This window comes from Aythya fuligula, chromosome 16, assembly GCF_009819795.1.
Source record: "Aythya fuligula isolate bAytFul2 chromosome 16, bAytFul2.pri, whole genome shotgun sequence".
NCBI lineage: Eukaryota > Metazoa > Chordata > Aves > Anseriformes > Anatidae > Aythya > Aythya fuligula.
Window position 1 is genome coordinate 11,459,113 of NC_045574.1, and position 20,412 is coordinate 11,479,524.

Below are 20,412 nucleotides of genomic sequence, written 5' to 3' on the forward strand. Positions count from 1 at the left end.
CTCCCCTTCCCTGTATCATAGCAACTGTGCTACTGCAGGGGCTATTTTAAGAACAGTAACTTTTCACCAAACGTGATTATGAGGCAGACTGAGTGAGCTCAGCGTACAAAAATACTGCATCCCTTCCGCAGCATCTCTGGGCCAAAACCCGATACCCTTTCCCCAAAAGGGCAATAAATTACTCTGCAGATTGTCCAAATAGTATTAAAAAGGGGTAGCTACAAGTGCTAGCTGTTTTAAATCAATGTTCATGAAACTTGTCATGATATCATTGCAAGAAAACATAGCCCTGTCACGAGCTTCCAGAAAGAGTGTCTAGGGCTGAGAAATACAGGGGAGGAGGTCAGGGGTGGACAGCAGATGTGGCCATCAGCACGGAGCACTGGCTACAATGCGAAGTAATTGCTTTGATTTGCTATGGTGGTGTTGATCTTGTAAATTCTGAGAGAGTTGTGCAGTAAAAGGGTAGTTTGTATTCTGAGGAATCTTGCCTGAATAGGAGAATGCTAGAAAAGCTTCAGTCATCAGGATGTGTACAGCTGCAGGGATCACTGGCACAAAAATCCTTCAGAGTAAGCAAAGGGAGCAGTTTCTAGGTCTGCATGAGGAGGGATTTGAATTTCTGATCAGCTCAATCACACAAGACATGCTTTTTAAAACTGAGTAACTAATGCTGTGCTCAAACCTACACGTCAGTAGGGAATACTAGCAGCCTTGTCCTCTGCGATACTCCGGGATTACTGCTGGGGCAGCTGGATGGCAGTGTGCTGTGCACGGAGCCTGACACAACACAGACATGTCAGAGCAACCTGTGCCCATGCTACATGGGAGCTCTGCTCAGGAAAGGAACTGCCTCCTCTCCTGCACGTCAGGTGCTTCCAGAGCACAGTGGCCTTCTTGTACAGGCACAATGGCCATTTGCCCGAGCTGCTGGGTGCCCACAGAAAAAGATGCCTTATCTAGAAAACAGGGTGTATATTTGTGTCCAGATGGGCTGATGTCCATGGCTTTACATTACAGACGTTCAGCACTTTTAGAAATCAGGTGCTGCTGTATGACAAATCTCAGTCTCCTAACCACTTACTGAAACTACTTGCATCTTTGAGACTCACTCTTCCAGAGAGGATAGCAGGGGGGATCCCCTTTCACTGCTCGTGGTTTAGTTAAGATTAAATGATTTGGTGTTGTAGATACTGAAGGCAAAGCCTGCACTGGTGATGATGCCACAAGAGCAACGCAGAGTGACCCTCCAGCTCCTGTGTGCCAGGCACTTGACTCTGAAGAGATGCAGCAAGAGAGTACAACGGCAGCCACAACAAATGTGACCTCCCTTGGTGAGGAGCTGCATTTGGATGAGCTGAAAGAAGATGCAGGTATTGGATAAAAATATTTTAAAAAATAATAAAATGTTAAAAGATATATTTATGCTGAGCTGCTGCATGAGCAATCATAGATGCCAGTGGTAGACAGCCTGAGCACCTTGTTCTGCTCAGCTTCCCCATACCAGGTTAGCAATCATTATTTTATAAGTCATTTTTTGAGACCGCTGTCAAACTGAGGGACTACAGAAAGCTTGGCATAATGGGATTAGTTGGATTATGAGACAATCCAATCTTGGCATGGTGCCCCTTTGGTATTAGCAGTGACTGCTGTGAAGATTAAACAAGCTTCTCTCAAAAACACTTCTCAAACTTCTATGCCAAGACTGAAGTTGCCTGTCCTGGCTTGAGAAACAACGACCATGCACAACTTGCTCTATCCATTACACTGTAAATACAAGTGCAGTTCGATGTCATGAGTACAGATAAACTACACCAAGCTCCTTTCATGCAAAGCTCATCTGTGAAGCAGTTCAATGGGACCAGAGCAGCCAGGGACTGCCCAGCAGCGAGAGGGTTTCCGTGTGCTTCCTGACAACCAAGAAATGCGTAGGTCCAAAGATAACGCTTGATCCTAGGCTGTGAGGAGTGCCACGCAGTGCTTGCTGATCTTCCTGTCCATCCACTCTGGCCAATTTTTATGCCTTCCCCAACTGCCTTTTCTTTTCCATCCTATGTGCGCATGCCCCATGCTCTTTAGTGTCCTATCCTCCAGCCACGTTCTCCAATCCCCCCTCACCTGCTGGATTTGGCAGACTGATGCTTCAACTGCTCAGAATGGAAGTCATCCTCTAAAGGTTTTTTTTTGTTTTGTTTTATCCTTTCCCATTTCTTTCTCCAGTCCTTTCCATCCCCATGACTCACAATTTTGTTCATTTTTGCTCTTTTGCTTTTATGTAATATTGCTCTTCTGGCCCATTTCTAGCCCCACTCCACTCTACTCTTAATAGATTTGACAACAGAAATGCTCCCGTCTCCCAAAAGGTACTCCCCATTCTCATGTTTGCTCATCACAAAGATTTTTTTTATAAGCACAGCAACTCCATTCTATTGCCGTTGTTTCAGCTATGTGTTGTCACATTGAGAAATATCCCAAAGCACTGTATGCAGCCTTCTAGAGATATATCCTCTATTGTTTCTTAAAACAGAAAGAAATTAGAGAACTAGACATACACAGCTTCTATTAATACCTGCCCTTAATGATGTTTCCTTTCTATTCAATCTCTATGGAGTGTTTGGTTTTGTATCACTCTAAAAATTCATTGGGGTAAAACCCACTCGTCTCCTGTTTCCCGTTCAGTGTTTTAGAACAATCAGATCAAGTTCTCGACCAGAATACCTCAGGCTGCTATTACTAGCAGCGATACTCTCTCCTAGAGCGTTTCATTGAGCAAATTGCTCTCTGAAGCTCTAGTTATTGGGACAGACTATCTGGGAAAGATGGCTCTAAAAATGCATATATTTAACATTATGCCTCTCTAAAATCTGATACTGTAACTTAAAATACACCTTCCACTGCATTCTAAATTGTGTATTGAGGCTTTCCAAAGCATCCCAATTTCTTATGTTCCTCTCTAATGCTAGTTCTTTTTATTGTCTCCCTGGCATAACCTTTCATTCCTTCTGCATTTCTTTTCCTCCCTCAGAGGTATCATTTCCTAGCTTCCAAAAAATAACAGCAGGATTACATTCTCCTGTCTCCCTGGTCTGTGACTACTCCTATTTTTTGGAAGTCCTCCTTCAACAGCGGCTTTTAAAGTAATTTCTGTACTAATTTAATCCCTCTATCCACCCTAGCACTTCTGTCTAGTGATTTTACCTTACGGAGCTTATTGGGTGAGAAAGGTCTTCAAAATTGTTGGAGTATATTGTAAAGTTTATCCTAATGCACAGCTTATTACAACACCTGTGTCCTTGAGCTCAGTCTAGGTCTCCAATGCAGTAGGTGTCTTTCTACAAGTTTGTATGAATATTTGACCAGCTAGAAACAAAGGGAATACATTTGCTTCATACCCAATATGCTGTATTTCATCCTGATGACATGGCATGAAGGTCAGGAGGGGAAGAGGAGGGAACAAAAAGGATTATTTGTAGAGCTCACATTTCATTAACGCAGAAGAACAGCCTAGGCAGAGCCAGGTCAGTGTTCCCCACCCGACCCAGCTAATGGGCATGGGGACAGTCCCAAGGGGATGAATCCTACCTACCAGCAAGGCGGCACTTTGACAAGCAGCTCTCTACGAATAATTAGCTACTCTGCCAAGGAGTCTAGTGCTGAGCCCTTGGAATAAGTTCAGCAGGATAACATTCCCTCTGCAGTACGAAATGTGTTAATAGGTTTGTGTACTCAAGACTCAGGTCTGCCTCAGACTCTGAGTCAAATGCACTGTTATTACCAAAAACAACCATGGGAAAAAAAAATAAAAACAAACTGTTCTTTGCTGGGACTGTAAAATGGACTTTTTTTTTTTTTTTTTTTTTTTTTTTTAAGACAACAGCACACAATGACAGTTTGTTTCTGTGATAGTGTTCTCTGAACAAGATGCAGTTCCGAAACAAAAAGATGTTTGCCAGAGGCCGAGCGTGTTTCAGATCCGCCTCCTCTACAGGCAAGGACCCGCTACGGCTGCTCCTCTGCCTCGGTGCTGCACGGCCCCTCGTGGCACAGGCAGGCCTCCTGATTGCAGTGAAATTACTGCCAGCAGAAAGTATCGCTCAGCTCAGGGGAAAACATCCAAATATGACTAATTTTCCTGTCACACTACTAACATCTACTGGAGCTCTTGATCTTTCTATAATGGAACCTATTAGTGACTTAATTTTTCACTTCTATTCCACATTCTCTCTTCTATGCAGCAGGCACAAAAAAACACAAACTGATGTCAGACTAGAACAAAGCATTTCCCTAGAAATGTATATTTTAGAGAAAATTATTTCCTTTAATAATTTAGGCAACTATCACATAAGACTTTCCTATCAAGCCAAATTTCACAAGAATCCCTCTAATGATGTGTATTTATTCCACTTTCCTGTCTTTCTTGAATGACAAATACCCGTTCCTCCACTTCTAGGCACACTCATTAATCTGTTTGTCAACAAATTAAATGCTATTATCTTGCCAATACTATTGTTTCCAACTGTCTAAATGCTCTGGTGCCTCCCCATGCACTCTAAACACAAGGATGCTGAGAGAGAGCTTGTATTCCAAACAAGACATAAAACCGAGCCAAGAAAAGGTTTGTGATGTGGCAGCTGTGGGTACGCACTTCTGTGAGATTTTAGGAGACGCTCTGGAATGATTTGGAGGGAAACATACTTTGCTTTGACAGTCCAGGCTGCTAAAGGGAGCGAGATTTACCATTTCTCCAGCCCAAACCGTTTGGACACATCTCCTGCTGAAGGGAGATTTAAACATGGATCTCCCCATTTGGAGGAGTGCTCCACCTGCTGGACCACTACTGGGCCCCTGGTGGTTGGACGTGCTGTTTGGGGAGGTCCTGCCCGAGTTGCTCAAAGCCCGGCTGTGGCCCCAGTGTATGCCATGGCAAATATTCATGTGATCTTTGTACACATGTACAGAGTGTGAAAGTCAAACCATGAGGCACTGGGTAACTTTAAGCACTGCCAGAGTCAGCTGGTACCTGATCAGAATTCAAAGATGTTAATACCGAACTTCACTGAAATTCCACCCATACCCTGCTTCAGCTGCTTGCCTTTCTGGATCTGTTCCCCTGTGCCCTCATCACAGCCAGCCCAATTTGACAAACTGCTCGGTGATTCAGCCTGTACTAACTTTAAGAGCTAAGTGCTTTTGCCATCTTTCAGGAGACAATCCTGAAATGAGCACTGCTTCACCATCTCAAATTAAGGCTTTGGTGATTGAATTTTTCCTTAAGTACTTCATCCATTTTCCATTCTGCGCTAGTTGCTGAGATCCACTGGTAAATCTTTTTATGACAGACTTTTCCTGGTTATCAACTTTAGCCTCAGCAGTTCTGGAGTCAGGTGCAGTAGGATGCAAGCTGTAGTCATATATTAAATAAGATAAAAACTAAATTGTGAAAATAAACGTGTACAGCAACTGGAAAACCAGCTTTCATGTAATGTTACAGGGTTGATAGTCTTTGCCCTATGGCTGTATGTTCCTGGCGCTCACTCAGTAACACTGTGCTTATTGCAGTTACACCACTGTAAGAAAATCCATTGCAGTTCTCAAAGGTTGCTTTCCCTTGCTGTCCCTGTTATTAAAAAGAGAGAAGGAAAAAAAGCTTAAGGGAAGGAATGGAATGTAAGAGAGACTCACTAGTTTTCTCAGGAACATCAAAACTACCATTTCTTCAATATTTTTGAACATTTTATTCTTTACCTGCTTTGGCTAGTTGGCTATTTCTCACAATCATTATTTCCAGTAAGGTAAATAAGTGCTTCTAGCTGTGTACCATATGTTCTGTTTTTCTGAATGTTTCTGGCATTGCCTCCTGGCCTATCAGTATTATTAACTTCCCTTTCCATTAATTTTACTCATCTTCTTGCTAGCCAAGAAACCTTCAGCACCCGTGGAAGAATTAGAAGATGCCAGTCTGCCAGCATCTGAAGACAGTCCACAAGCCTTACTCATTTCTGAATCCACAGACTCTCCCCAGAAGGGGACAGAAAGAAACCCAGCACAGCTTCCCAGCCCTCCATTGCTCCCAGCTCCACCGCCTAAGGCGATCTCCAAAATCACCAAGAGTGTAACAGGTCAGTCATTTCCAGTCAGGAAAGACTTCCCCACTCCTTACGCTTTGTTCACCTACACAGCACTGTATACTCTTTTTTATCTTAGATCCTTTTGCAAGCCTGTTGTTGCCTACTGTAAATCCGGCTGGTTGTGGTTGTAGTGAACGATAATGAATTTCATGAACTGAGCAGTTTGGCTGCCTGATAACGCACTGATCTTTGTACTTCAAATATATATACATATTTGGATCTCCCCGAGGATTATTTAGTTGGAGTCTATTGCACTAAACACATGTAAAACAAATCAAACCAACCGCAAACATCTGCTGAATCAGATGCTCATATCGATATGCCATAAAACACAAGGAGATTTAAATGTTTTCATTACCTACAATCCCGCTGGATAACAGTACAACAGCCACAAGCCAGTTCAACCTGATAGGCTCTGTAGAGGTTTCTGTCTGCAGGTTCTGCTCTCTAGGGTAGGCCTAAACTAAAGCTATAAAATCTGGTGTAATTAAACAGGATGCACATAAGTGATATACCTGGCTCCCACAAAGCAATCCTCCATGCCAGCCTTCATTGAATGTTTCCTGATTTTCTAACGTATTGCCAACGTTACTACGTTTTCCAACATTCTGGCACTACAGAAAGGGTGTTAAAGTGAATATGATTTTAGTGCGTTCCAATTTTAGGGCCCCTACATATGGTAAAAGCAGTTAACAGGGTCTTACTGCAAATTAGAATGAAGTCTTGACATCTAAATGCCAAACCTTTTGGGTATTCAGACTTTTAAATGACAGCCATTACCTCAGCCCTGATTTGCATCCCACTGACACAAATAACAGGGTTTTCGAAGTCACCAGGAAACAAAATATCAGAGGGACACTGATGTGACCACTGGAACTCATAGAAAATATCAGTGCTTTTGGTCTTTTTGAGGAACAGATGTTTATTTCATATGGAAAATGTCCTTATTTTGACCATGTTTGGAAGCCATAAGAGCTTAAGCAGGACCTGGATTCATGAGAGTATCATACCAGAGCTTCCTGGGAGCCATTGTTCGGATTGCCTCACCATTCTCTGCTCTGAGTCAGGCTGTTGCCTGCCTCTTCCATCTTGCAACGTGAACAAGCACAACCAGGATGTTTCTTTATTGCTTCTCAGCTGATGAGAGAGCCGTGCTCTGCCTAAGATTCAGAAAAACTAACCTATAGAGGGTAACAACATTACAGAACCACCAGGCACTTTACAGTCCCTAAGCACTTCCTCTGCCATCCAGGATATCCTAAGTTTTAGTATTTCATCCTCATCTAAATTTCCCACAAAGAACAACTCAGTTTTCTCAATGACTCCAGTAACTATAGACCTTTATTCAACAGTGATTATATGTTTATTTATTTTTGTTTGGATGTGGAGGCAGTGGTGAGTTAAAACTAAACAAATACTGTCAGTGAGTGAAAGGGGATACAAATGCATGGGGAGAGAGAAACAAAGAGCTATTATAAAAAGAACAGCAAGACAAAGAGGTTGAAAAGCTCTTCTGTGTTTGATTTTTTCCCCCCTTAACAATGCTAGAGATGCTGTTAGCAGAGGAGTGAGGAATAAGCCAAGCACCAATTAATCACAGAGAGAGGGGAACAGGGCAAGGTGCCAAGACATCACTTTGCAAGATTATTCACTGAACAGCTGTTATTAGGATGAATAAGGTGTGATTTAGGGAAACTCTCAATATTGGCCCAAGCTGCAATGAGGACAAAATTGGCCTTTGGCCCATTCCAGGAACAAGCAAATACAAAGATAAAACAAAGTCTCCTCCCTTCCTGCTTTGGGGTTGAGCTGAACCCAGGGTTCTTGCTCTGAGAAAACACTGCAAGCCTCTCCCATGGTGCAGAGGGAGAAAGTGATTGAAGAGGTGCTCTTTCATCCCCTCAGGCCACAATTTAAAAGACAACAATTGATCATAAATGTCTTCTATGTGTTTCTACAGTAGCACATAACCAAACCTGCATTGTACACTGAGAAAACATCTTTTCTTAGCACAGGTTGGCTGTCTCCCAGCCATAGAAGCTACCCTGATCACCTCTGGGCTGGGAAGGTGTCTCACTGCCAAAGCATGGCACACTGGGCACCTAAACACTTGGAGAAATCCTCCAGTGCTTTCAGGCTTTTTCAGATTTTAAACAGGGTAACTTTTGGACCAGCTTGACCCCTACCTTCCTGCTAGATGTATAAAAAGAGAGATTAAACTCTTGCCATTGATCTGGGTTGGATGAAGAGAAATGTGCAAAAATGCCTTCAAAAACAAACAAACAAACAAACAAAAAAAACAAACCAATAAAAAAAATAATGAGTTAGACCTCTCTTAGAAAAAGCAAGGAGATTATACAATAGATGCAAATCTCCCTGCAGAAGGATGCTCTCCTCTCCACCCCACAAATGTGAAAAAGAGACCAGTGTTGCTACTCTCAAATTTCTGATGTTTGAATCTGGTTGTGGCTACAGGAGCTCTCTTCTCACCTGTGCTTTTGCTGTCGCCCTCAATAAATTCCACTCTCCATTCTCAAAGAGAAAATAGTAAACATGTTCTGTGAAAACAAGTTTGTACAAAGGCTGTACAGGGCTGTATCAGTTTAAATCCCTATTTACAACGCTAGGTGGCAACAAGATAAAAGAAATACCCTCTTGTGTGAAGACGTCACATTGGCTTTCTATACCCAGACTGAACTGTTGGAATAAACAGGGCCATGCACCAGAAGGTTGGGCCTGGGTTATATGGAAAATGGGGAAAAAACATGTAGAACAGAAATACTAATTGGCATTTTTTCAGGCCAAGTATTCTTAAGAAAGGAAAGCTATCAAACTTACAATGAGAGAAATGTCCACTTTGGACTTGGGTGCTAGAGAAATGTATCTAACGAAGTCTAATTTCCAATAAAATGCTTATGCAGCATAAAAACCTGAATCTAGAGGGTAAAAATTATATATTAGCTGGCTTTACCCTTTGTTTTCTCTTCTTAGTGCTCAGTATGCCATCTATCATTTGGATTTCATTTGGCAAGTTTTGTTAGGCAAACGTTATACTATAATAATTTTGGCATTTCCTCAACTGGCATATGAAAGACAGAGGTCTAAGCTGCACAGCAATCACAGAGGAGCAGATAATAGACAGTGGTACATTTTGTCCTGACTGAGAACCACAGTGCATAAATTTTAATACCGTCTGCCAGAGGCCAGCAGAGAAAGCGCTAGATTGGGAAGACGCCGCAGCACAGGCAGTTGGTGGTTAGGAGGAACAGTACTGATGATCAAGAATGCAATGATGGGCTGGAAAAAAGAAGAATCTGTGTGGGGAATGAGAGGGAATGGGAAAAGCATTTATTTTTCTAGATCAAAGATCTATATTTGTGCAGCACGAGCCTTTTGAATTCAGATGGTTAATCAGCTTAGCCAGTTACCTCTTAGCAAGAAGGAAACATCACCATTTTCTCCTGTTCAACAGAAGAATTAATTTCAGTGCCAGCTTTATGCGCCAAAACACAAGCAGCATTGTATGACCTCTTATCCTCGTGTTTTGCCAGCAGGAAGCGACACGGATGACCCAGCCATGAAATCTCCTCCTTCCACTATCCTGAAGAATTACGTAATTGTCGGTTCCTCCCAAATCTCAGGACAAGCTGCTCTCTTCCATCCCTCTGGCCAGAAAAGCTCTGATCCCCATGTCAGAGGACAGGTAACAACACCGACTGGCTCCCCTCACCTGGCTGCCGTCCACCTGCCTTTACCTCCCAGCAGAGTCATTGAAGAACTGCACAGGGCTCTGGCCACCAAACACCGGCAGGACAGGTACCTGAAGCCTTTTGGCTACACGGGTGCATGGGGAGAGTCATTCCACTAAATCATTTTTCTTGGTAAATGTCCTTCCCCTGTTATTAGCATTTTATCTATCCTACGGCTTGGGTCTGTTTTCTTCCTGAAGTCATTACTTTGAACATCTATCCCTGGTTAAAGGGCTTGATTTGGCAATTACTTTAAAGTATGTTCTTCCTTTATGAAGAGGCTACCGTGACATGGAAGGTGGTTTTCAACAGGTAGAATTATTTGGTAATCCTTGACCTACTGCAAAGAAACCCTCCCCATGAGACAACAAGTTAGATAGCTAAGGCAAAGAGTGCTATAAATATGAGTACTCTACAGATGAGAAATGCTATTTCACTATGTCTCTTGGCTTATACACGAACATACACGGTACGCATTTCCTAATACAAATGCTTGTATGGGACTATGTCAGGTGTTTTATCTGGTTTTCACTATAAACCCTCCTCTGTATTAGAGGAGGACAGAGATAACCTTTTCCAACAGAGCTTTGGAGCTAAGTTGGTAACATTTCTCAGCTCCATAGCAGGGGAATAGGGAATAGTCATGGGGAATAGATTCATACAATATCATTTCTAGGCCCTGTTAAACCTTTGTCATGATTGTAAAATATCATAAAATATCAGAATGGTAATATTTTATGCCTTTTATGTTTTACAGTGAGGATATTGTCTTTTTTTTTTTTTTTTTTTTAAATCAGTACAGCATAGCACATGGTTATATATTAAAGACATATTAGTCTCTACCTTTCTGCAACTTATTTTTCTGATAAAGATAGGAAAGTAGATCCATAATAAACATTGTCAACACAGTGTTAAGGGTGCTATTCCTTGTTGTTCCATGCTGAAATCTCTGCTTTGGCCTTAACGAGCTACAGGCCATTCTGGTCAGTCTCTTATAATGATAAGTTCCTACTGTGGCAATAAACCAGTCTTTTGTAAAAACTGGGCTCTGCACCTTCCACCCACAGCTTCCACGGAAGAGAAAGCAAAGGCTCTCCAAAAAAAAGAGTGGATGTCCGTCCATCCAGAACGTCTAGCATGGAGCGCAACAAAGAAAAGGAGAACTCACTGGGTTATAGCAGTGACTCAGAAAATAAGCGTAACTCAGTTAAAGAGTCTGATGAGAACAAAGAAAACATGATCATGAACTCAGAGCTCAAGGAAGACTCTGTTTTTTATCAGGATGAAGAAGTCTTGAATGACTCCATTATTTCTGGTAAGGAAAATCACTTATATTATAAAGATACACTACTGTAGCCTAACGAATACTCTAAACATGGGAGCACAGAACAGAAAATATTGAGCAGTGCACATTCCTCTGTCGTCACATCAGCTTTTCTAAGGAATCTTGGTGAAGATCTGAAGTTACGTTTACATCATAGTGACTGTGATCATGCCTGTTTTGGTACGTACTGCATAATAAGAGGATACAGAGTTATGCTGATAAGTCAATGTATCAGTATGCTTTACCCTTTTGGTGACTTATGTACCTTTTGTACTGCTACATAAGAACAGCAGCACTTGCAGACATCTCCTGAAATCTGCCCTTTGAAATAGTGACTACACAACATGAAACAAAACCAAATCAGACCAAACAGGAAACTTCTTCCTCATAACTACATCTTTCAGTTTAAGAAAACATAATGTGTATCTATGGCTTGCTTCATACAATGGTTTGTGTATCAGGCATAATTGGTAAAGTATTATGATTGGGTAGGGCATGCTTCCCAGAATTTATTAAATACATTTTTGAATGTGAGCACTACAAGATGTAAAAGCCAGATGGAAAAGTGTATAGGTCTGACTGGTGAATATAAATGGGGTGGGGTTGACACATTCTTGAATGTTTTATTGAACAAGATTAAGGACACAAATTTAAAATGCCAGGGGCCAGAACCACATACAGATTTGCTTCTCCAGCTCTTGTGATGATGTGCTAGGGATGTGCACACGTACATGTGTAGATATCCAGTCAGATGCCTAATTTGTAAGGCTGAAAACTGTTATGAAATTAGGTAGTGTGGTGACCACATACAGATTAGTATTTACCTGCAGAAGTACACTAAGGGGAAAGAGAGCTCTTGAAGATGGTTTATCATTTGATAGAGGCCTCAGATATGTATATAACCTCCTGTTCCCTGCAAAACACTTGCCAATTCCAAAAAAAAAAAAAGTTTAGAAATATTTTTTTTCTCATTTCTTTGCTTGTAGCTGCCTTCATCTTTGTAAATAATTTCTCTTGCTCCTTGGTGTTCAGATCTTCTCGTACATAAACTTCAAACTCTGCACCAAGAAGCCAGTTCCATACACACATAAAATTTACCCAAGTCATCCAAGTCATTAAGTCACTGTAAGACTTGAGCTTTATGCCTAAAATAATTTTATTTAAAGTACCTGAAGATCATTAAGGTTTTTCTGTCCTCTCCTCTGTTCCCATTTTTTTTTTTTTGGACGTATGTTGTCCTACCACATTCTAAATATGCATTTACAAAAGACCCAGTTTCTATAGTGGTGGAGTTCAGATATATTTCAGGGGCACAACATAAATCCAGGCCATGCAAGGTTTCAGCTGTTTGGTGTCTAGGGAGGCTGCCATGGATGGGTACAAGGAAGATGAGCAAATGGTGGCTTAATCCACAGAATTCCTGGTGTGGGATGGTTATTCCACCCAGGAGAAAGAAGCTTTGGAGATATGATGCTGCCCATTTATGCAATGCAAACTAGGACACGAGCAAGGCATTTCTGTTTTTTACACTAGTGGCACTGCTTATGCCAGCATCCATTCAAATCCATCTGTTTGCATTTCAGAAGGGAAGGAGAGAAGCAGTAGTAACAGGGATAGCACTAGAATAATTTCCAGAAAAGCTCCAGGTTTTTCCTATTAAAATAAATAAATAAATAAATAAATGAATCCGTGCTGGTTTGCAAGTCATGAGATGAAGCTATCAAAAAAAAAAAAAAAAAAGACTCTACAATTAGTGTACTGCCTTAGCATGTCTCCAGATTCACCACTGCTGCTGCCATGGTGTATCACTGCAACAGCCCCACAGGTACATGGAGGTTGGTACAGGTCACACACAATGCTGAAAAAGCAAAGAATTGTATCTTTGCTTTCCATTAGCACTGTAGCGAATACATAGCTCTTTGAAACCTTTCAAAATTAGAAGGTGAGATGGTAGTCTTGTTTAAAAATAGCCTTACTCTCACGTAGCCTAGAGCTGATAACTAGTGTGCACAAGGTCTTTCCATCAGCATGCAGTATTCGGATTTGCCTTTTGCTTGATAGAAAGAACAGTAAACATACAGGAAATTAAATGTCAGGATTCAATTGAATTAAAACAGGAAATTTTGTCAGGAATCTGCAGACCAAGCATGAAAAAGGTGTGAATTTTCAAAGCACTTATTGTTGACCTAGCTGAGCTGCTATAAATTGTGTAACAGGCCACAGCCAAGATCCTGCCTGAGATAGCTTGGTCATGGGACACAGTGGCATTGAAGGTGTCTTACTGGCAAAAACAGATGAGGGTATTTGCAGATTCACTTTCCACCGAGATAGCGATCAGGAAGGATTTTGTCTCAGGGTGCTGACAATGGATATGGAGATAAACTAGTTTGGGGCTTTATTTCCTTTTTATTTATTTATTTATTTTTAATATTTTTTCCCCTTCTTGTTTTTGTTTATTTGTTGATTTTAATTCTGAAACATCAGATGCTGGGTTCTGCAGGAGGTGGAATAACAGAACTGGCCACTAGTGGGTCAGTCAAGATGAAAATGGACCAACTACCCAGTGTTTCTTGGCACGTCTTCCAAAAGGGGGTAACATCACCTCCCTCCTTTCATTTTGCCCAGCAGGTATTATTTTTCAGGAATTAAACCAATTGGTCAGGCATGAGGAACAGCTCCTTAGGCTATCAGATCAGCTTAATCCAGATCTCTTGCATTTTTATTTGGTGAAATACCCTAAAGATTAATCAGTGCACAGTGCATATGGACCATGGGAGTGGCTATAGCATAAGCCTTTTAGAAATCCTAACATCTGGATGAAGTGAGCACGGCTTATCCTGTGTGGGTTGTATGTTCTCTGCTCCTCTAATACCACAGCAGGATTTGGGTTAAAGTTCAGTTTTTTCAGATATGATTTGTGTTTTTAATTTCACAAAGTAGTAGACTTTCTAAGTGTGCAGCAGAGCAGCCTGGGAGTAGACAGAGCCCTAAGGAGCAGCTTCATTTTACTTTGTTTCAAGCAAAACATTGCATTATTCCACCTCACTTTGAAATACAAGCCTCTGGGGAACACATTGAGCTAGCTTAAGTCAATGACTCCACATCAGCTTCAAAAATTGACTTCCTGCAAAAGCATCCAGTGTTTTATCTGCAAAGCATAAGTTTCAGCTGACATTCAATGGGATGAGGACAGCAGAAAACGAGCTCTGACCTCATCCGTGCAAATAATCGCTGTGTTTCTAGCCCTTGTTCTCCCATAACTCAAAGATCAGATCTAGTATGGCATGGCAGGTAGTTTTATAACAGCCTGATGGGAGCAGGCTCATACCTCAGCTGTCAATGACAAATGGGAGAATAACCATGTAGTGCACATCCCCAAAAGATAAAATAACGTGCACATGTAGAGCTTCCTTGTTTCCTTCCAAGGAGCTCTGCACAGACAGTCACATGTGCTGTGCGGCATATATATATTTTGCTTTCAGTGCACCCAGGATGCACTTCAGTGCCTGTAAATCCACTTCACAGCCAGCCAGCACATGGGCAGTATGTCCAGCATGTTCTGGAGACATCAGACCTAAAGTGCATGTGCAGTCTCTCTGCAGCAATCTCCTGACATGACCAAGTTCACCTTACTGGCTGTTTAAAATTTGCAGGTGAAAATGAGAGCATGTTCAGGGATACCTGGGAATCTGTCAGCCCCAAATGTGTTTCAGGTTGTTTCCTGAAGGAGTTCTGTTGGTTCACGTGCTGTACAGGTTGAGCACTGCAAACACCCATTTTCACCCACTCCAGTTCTGGTGGCGGCTTGAAAAAGCTCCACAAAATCCCAGGCTGGTGGCTCAGTGATCCAAATGTTTCTGATGGAGTCATATAGTCATTTAGCAGAAGGCTGTGCGTGGCATCAACCAAAAAATTTAACTTTTACCCATGTGTTAAACGTATACCTACTGATTCCCAGAGGGCTGTACAGTTTAATTTAATTAATGTTTAAGGCAGACTTTGAAAGTATTAGGTGAGGAAGGTGCTAAAGAACACAGATTTCTGACTTTAAGTAGGGTTTTGTCCCTATTATAGCTTCTAAAAAGTTTAATTTTAGGACACTGCAACTGCAAAGAGTCTTGCCCCTGCTCACCCTGGGATACCATATGTACTCTGCCCCAGCCCTCTGAAGATGTATGTGTGGATGTGATACAGATTTCTCCCCTCTGTATACAGAAATTCAAGATCAATAATGATAACAATGCAGGCCCACAGATCCTGATCAAATAAAAACCCTACATTTGGGAATGAGACTCTATTTAGGATTTAGTGTCTTGCCAACCTCCAGAGCATCTTGTAAAAAACTAGACTTTAATCCTATTTCAAATGCCAAATAAAAACACCAATTAAATGTCATTTTCTTTAAAAATGATGTGGCCTTTCCTAGAAAAGGTAAAGTATTAAACTAAACAACAACAACAAAAAAAAACACAGTAGCAACAACAACAAACTTACCACCTTTAAAGTAAAAAGAAACCAAACCAAACAACCCTGAATTACACACCATGCTGCCAAGACCAAGTAAATGCAAAGATGAACCTGCAGTCCCTGAGTACTGTGACTACACTGAGCCCCACCTGAGTGGTGCCACTCTGCACGGGTCATTTTCAGACTTCTGAAGTCCTGGACTGGACAACAGAAAGGCCAGTACAAGGCAGTAGCAGCAAACAGGAGCCTGGGGTAAATTTGCTTGCTACAACCTCCCTGTAGTATGACTGCTGGAAGACCACAGCCCTACTGGGATGACTCAGCAGCTCATTGGTTTTGGTAGCACATCCCTCTTTTTTCCCCCATCATGAGCAACCCACCCCTTGGCAGATACAGACTTCACCTCATACTTCCAATCTGCACTTGAGAATGAAGACCGATTTCTTTACCAGCAGTTAAAGCTTACAGCCATTTTATTGTGTCTTTCCACACATGGCAAAATAGCTTTATAAACTCAGAAGTCCAATTTTCACTTGCTTAGCATGGTTAAGTCTCAAGAGTTACAGAAGAGAGAGAAAAACATCTGAGCTCAAACCCAATTCCCTGCAGCAAGAGTGAAAGGACGCTTCTAATGTCACCAGAGGGGCAGCAGCGAGGACTCAGCATCCAGCACACTAAAGAGCAGTAAACTCCTAATGAAAGCAGCTTCTGCATGTCCTCCTACAAAGAATTCTTTTGTAATGGCAATGCTTTAGATCAGCTTTTTTGATGGAAAACACGCATCAGCCCATTTTACAATAAGCACGACAGGTCATGCAATCACAATAAATATTTGTATTGCATTGCCCAGATGTCCAATTAACTTGCCACATTCTGAAAATTGCCATAAAACACATCCTTCTCTTTCACTCCTTGGAATATTTTCCCCTGCTCTCTTCAGAAAGAAAGGCCCAATGTCAGGAGTACAGTATTGATTTAAATTTCTGTTACGGCACACTGTCACCTTGGACAGGAAGCAGGTATAAGCAATTGCTTACATTTAATGTTGTACACAGTGTCTGCTCACAACTCCAATCTTCTATGCCTGAAAAGCACAAAGATGTTAAAAAATATATTTATATGTACATATAAAAATGCACAGTGAGCAAGCAACAACTTTGTTTCAGTTACCACTGCCTGTCACTGGTTATGCCTGCTGCTCACCCAGAGCAGAGGGGTCACACATCCCAGAGCCATCCCATCCTTCTGCAAGTGATTCAGGGAACTGGGGTTCCTCTGGGCTACAGGGGTGCTCAGAGGGCTGAGGCGAGATGCACAGCCTTTGATTTCTAAACTAGGGATGTGAATCATGTTTCAGCTGCAAATAATTTTCACCTGAGAGCACTGCTTGCTGATAAAGGCAATAAAGATAACATGATCCTTCTGCATTTGTAAGCAGTTTTGCATCTGAGCCCTGTTCACGAGCACAACTGTAGCACTGCTCAAACTAGTGTGTAAAACTGCTAACATAAGGACTAACATAATGCTAACAAAGGTTAACATAAAAGTTGCTGTCTCTCTATATTTTCCCACTCTTGATACGTTTTTCATCTCCAGGAACTCTCTTTCTAATATCTTCCTTTTCAATCCATGCCCCAGGTACTTTGCCAAGAAAATGCAAGAAAGAACTGCTGGCAGTAAAACTACGAAACAGACCGAGTAAGCAGGAGCTGGAAGACAGGAATATTTTCCCAAGGAGGACAGATGAGGAAAGACAGGAAATCCGGCAGCAAATTGAAATGAAGCTCTCAAAGTAAGTGTATCTAAGAATAGGGATGAACCTCCCTGTCCAATGAAATGGCCTCAGTATTGTCAGACGAGAAACTGGCACCCACCCGTGAACCCGTTTCCTGCCATGAATCACAAACCAACATATCGCATTTCAGCTGTTAATCAGTCACATAAAAAAAATTAACTGCTGCTTCTGTACGGAATCCCTTGATTTCAATGTAAAACAAGACAGAAGTCACTGGAGGGGATAAAATTTTGCCAGATTTACCTGCAGCTCCGCTGATGTAATTAAGATTGCTGAGGTCCTCCAAGACGGGTAGTACTTTAACTTCATAATATACTTACGTATTGGTTTTGCCTTGTCAGCACCAGCTGAATTTGAGGACAAAGGCAATTTCTATAGCTGCATATTCTTACTTGAAGAAGGGAAAGCTGCTGGGTGGATTGGTGGCTGTATTTCTGCTTTAAGCAGGAACTTCAGCAGCATTGCCCGTGCGTGGGTTAGGTGTTTGTGCAAGCCCAGCTGCGGGGACAGCGGGGATGGTTGGCATGGTCTGGTTTAGATCAGTAACCAGGGCAACAGGGTAGAGCTGTGGGAGAAATAGCATGACTGTGGCAAGCGGCCTAGAGCAAAGATTTAGGGTGACTGTGAGGCTCAGACTGCACCATTTGTTTTGTGTGCATGTGGTTTGTTTTTTTTCCCCCTCTAAGAGCTACATTTGTATATCTGAAAGCATGAATATTTTAGATGAGACAAAGTGGAGTGCTAAATAATGTGTGCTGTGCCTGCCCACACTGGGACAGCGCACACTGCTTGCCGCCAAAATGCTTGGAATCAAATTGAGAAACATGAACAGAAGTTCATTTTTGAGGCTTATTAAATATTAAATATCTCAAGCCTCTCCTGAAAGAAACATTTATTGATATTTAGGCTAGCTTATTCATGTGTATGCATTTGATTAAACTTTACCTCAGGGGACAGGGAATGAGAGACATGCATATGGATCAAAGCACGAGTCCTTACAGACCAGAGCTTGTGGAAGGAAACACTGCCATAACCACACTTGCCCTCAGCTAGGAAATGAGCTGCTGAATGAACATAGATGAGAGTTGTGGCAAAGTTCATGATGCCCTGAAATGTTGGAGATGGAGCAATCACTGCCCTCCAGTCTCAGGAGCTGCTGTTCAGTCTTTGTAGCATGGTAGCACTTCACACCCAAAGAAGAATGGTGTGGTGTGAGTGACTGCACAAGACAGAGCAGATGACAGTTCCTGTCACAAAAAATATGTACGCCCCATACAAACAGAAAATACCACATACCAATTTATGTTGAGTTCCAAGAGTTACAGGCAGAACCAGTTATGGATGTGCCACGTTAATACCCATCATCTTAGGAAAGAAAATAGACCTTGATCACGGCCTTGCTCATCTAATGTTGTGTATTTATTTCACAAAAACATTTCAAGCTGCACTTTGACATTGTTAATTCCAGTATTTTGGCCACTTAATTGCTTACGAAATGTCTTCATAGGTCAGGCACCTAATTTTATGGCTCTAAAACACACAAAAAAAGGTTTCCATCCCACTGTATCCTTAAAAACCAGTTGGACCATCACAGAATATTCACTGAGCAAGAAGATTCTCTTCTAGCCAGCCAGCCACACCTTGTGTTGCTGAAATGCCTGGAAGGTCACCTCTCTGCAACACAGCCTGCCTTCCCCTAGTGTGAAAGGTCTAATGGAATTGCAGCTTGAGGCTTTATCATTTTCTTTTCATTTCCTATTTAACTTGCTTAATAATGAGCCTGGAAAATTATTATAAAGGAGTCATAACTCAAGTCAAGTGTCAGCACATTACAAGGATTTTAAAAGGAAGTTACTCTACTGGTGAAAAAAAGAACTGGTCATCACCAGAAGCCAGGAAATGTACTGTTTATGGATAAATGCAGGAAAGATCTGTCTCTTACAATCTTATGGAGCAAGCTGTGGTGCAGGCTATTAGTCTCAATGGTAATGTCAAGAGGATGGCTAAAAGCCACCTTTGTTCCAAAGGCTGGAAAACAGGCTTTCATTTCACTCCTTCCTTCTGGAATGTGGCGGATTCAGTGCATCTTGGGGAACAGACGGTGCAGAGATCGCTGGGATAGCCAGGAATGGCAAAACAGATTGGAAGCAATCTCCCACACAACTTCCAGCACATATGTGCGCTGGCAGAGCTCAGCTCAGCTGTTAACTCATCCACCAGAATAGAACGTGACCATGCAGACAAGCTCAGGTGATGGATACGTGCAGGAAAATATTTACACCAGCAAAATCAAGTACAAGTCCAAAAAATACTAATAAATCCCAATCCTAAAAATGGGTACTGGTAAGGGCCAAAGAGTCAAAGCACTAGATACATCCCTCTGGAGTTTCTAACTATTTCTCAAGCCCCCAAACCCAGACCACCCCAGAGCCCCCACTCAGAGCACAACCTGGCAGTAGCATTGAAACATAACCACACAGGGAAGAAGAGTGAAAATCCTGGGTGAGATTTTGAGGTCTTCACATTCATTCATTTAATGGTACTTGTGTGGCTTAATCTCTGTAGATGTGGCAACTTGGAAGTTTATAGCTAAGCGACACACCACTGAGCACTCAGGTGTGAAGTACTGCCAGGCAGTCGGGATCCAAGAGCTGTGTGTGCTCTCTGTACGGTTTTGCCATTACCTATGCAGATTAGAGCACGTTGCTGCTGTACTGGCAACGCTTTGATAATAGCGATGGGACTTGCCTGCTGAGATATGAATCTACATGTACCATCAGGCTGCAGACCTGTCGTTTCGCACAAGAGAATAATGTACGGGCAGATTAGAGAGTTGTTATTCAATGGCTGTCTGCATAAGAACAGCAAGTAAACAGGCAGTTGTTTTCAAGATCAATATTTTACCGCTTGTTTGTAGGGATGTGAAAGCCTATAGCGGTCTAGAAAATT

The 20,412-nt window shown here is 41.9% G+C and overlaps 1 protein-coding gene across 1 annotated transcript in view; it reads left to right on the plus strand.

Annotated features, from left to right (window-relative positions):
* PHACTR3 (phosphatase and actin regulator 3) overlaps positions 1 to 20,412 on the plus strand; it is a 104,129-nt gene that overhangs the window by 58,276 nt on the left and 25,441 nt on the right. The window contains exons 4-8 of the mRNA XM_032198249.1: positions 1,191 to 1,373; positions 5,916 to 6,119; positions 9,683 to 9,944; positions 10,945 to 11,192; positions 17,307 to 17,460. Of these exons, the coding sequence (XP_032054140.1) occupies positions 1,191 to 1,373; positions 5,916 to 6,119; positions 9,683 to 9,944; positions 10,945 to 11,192; positions 17,307 to 17,460 (1,051 nt within the window). The remainder of the gene's footprint in view (positions 1 to 1,190; positions 1,374 to 5,915; positions 6,120 to 9,682; positions 9,945 to 10,944; positions 11,193 to 17,306; positions 17,461 to 20,412) is intronic.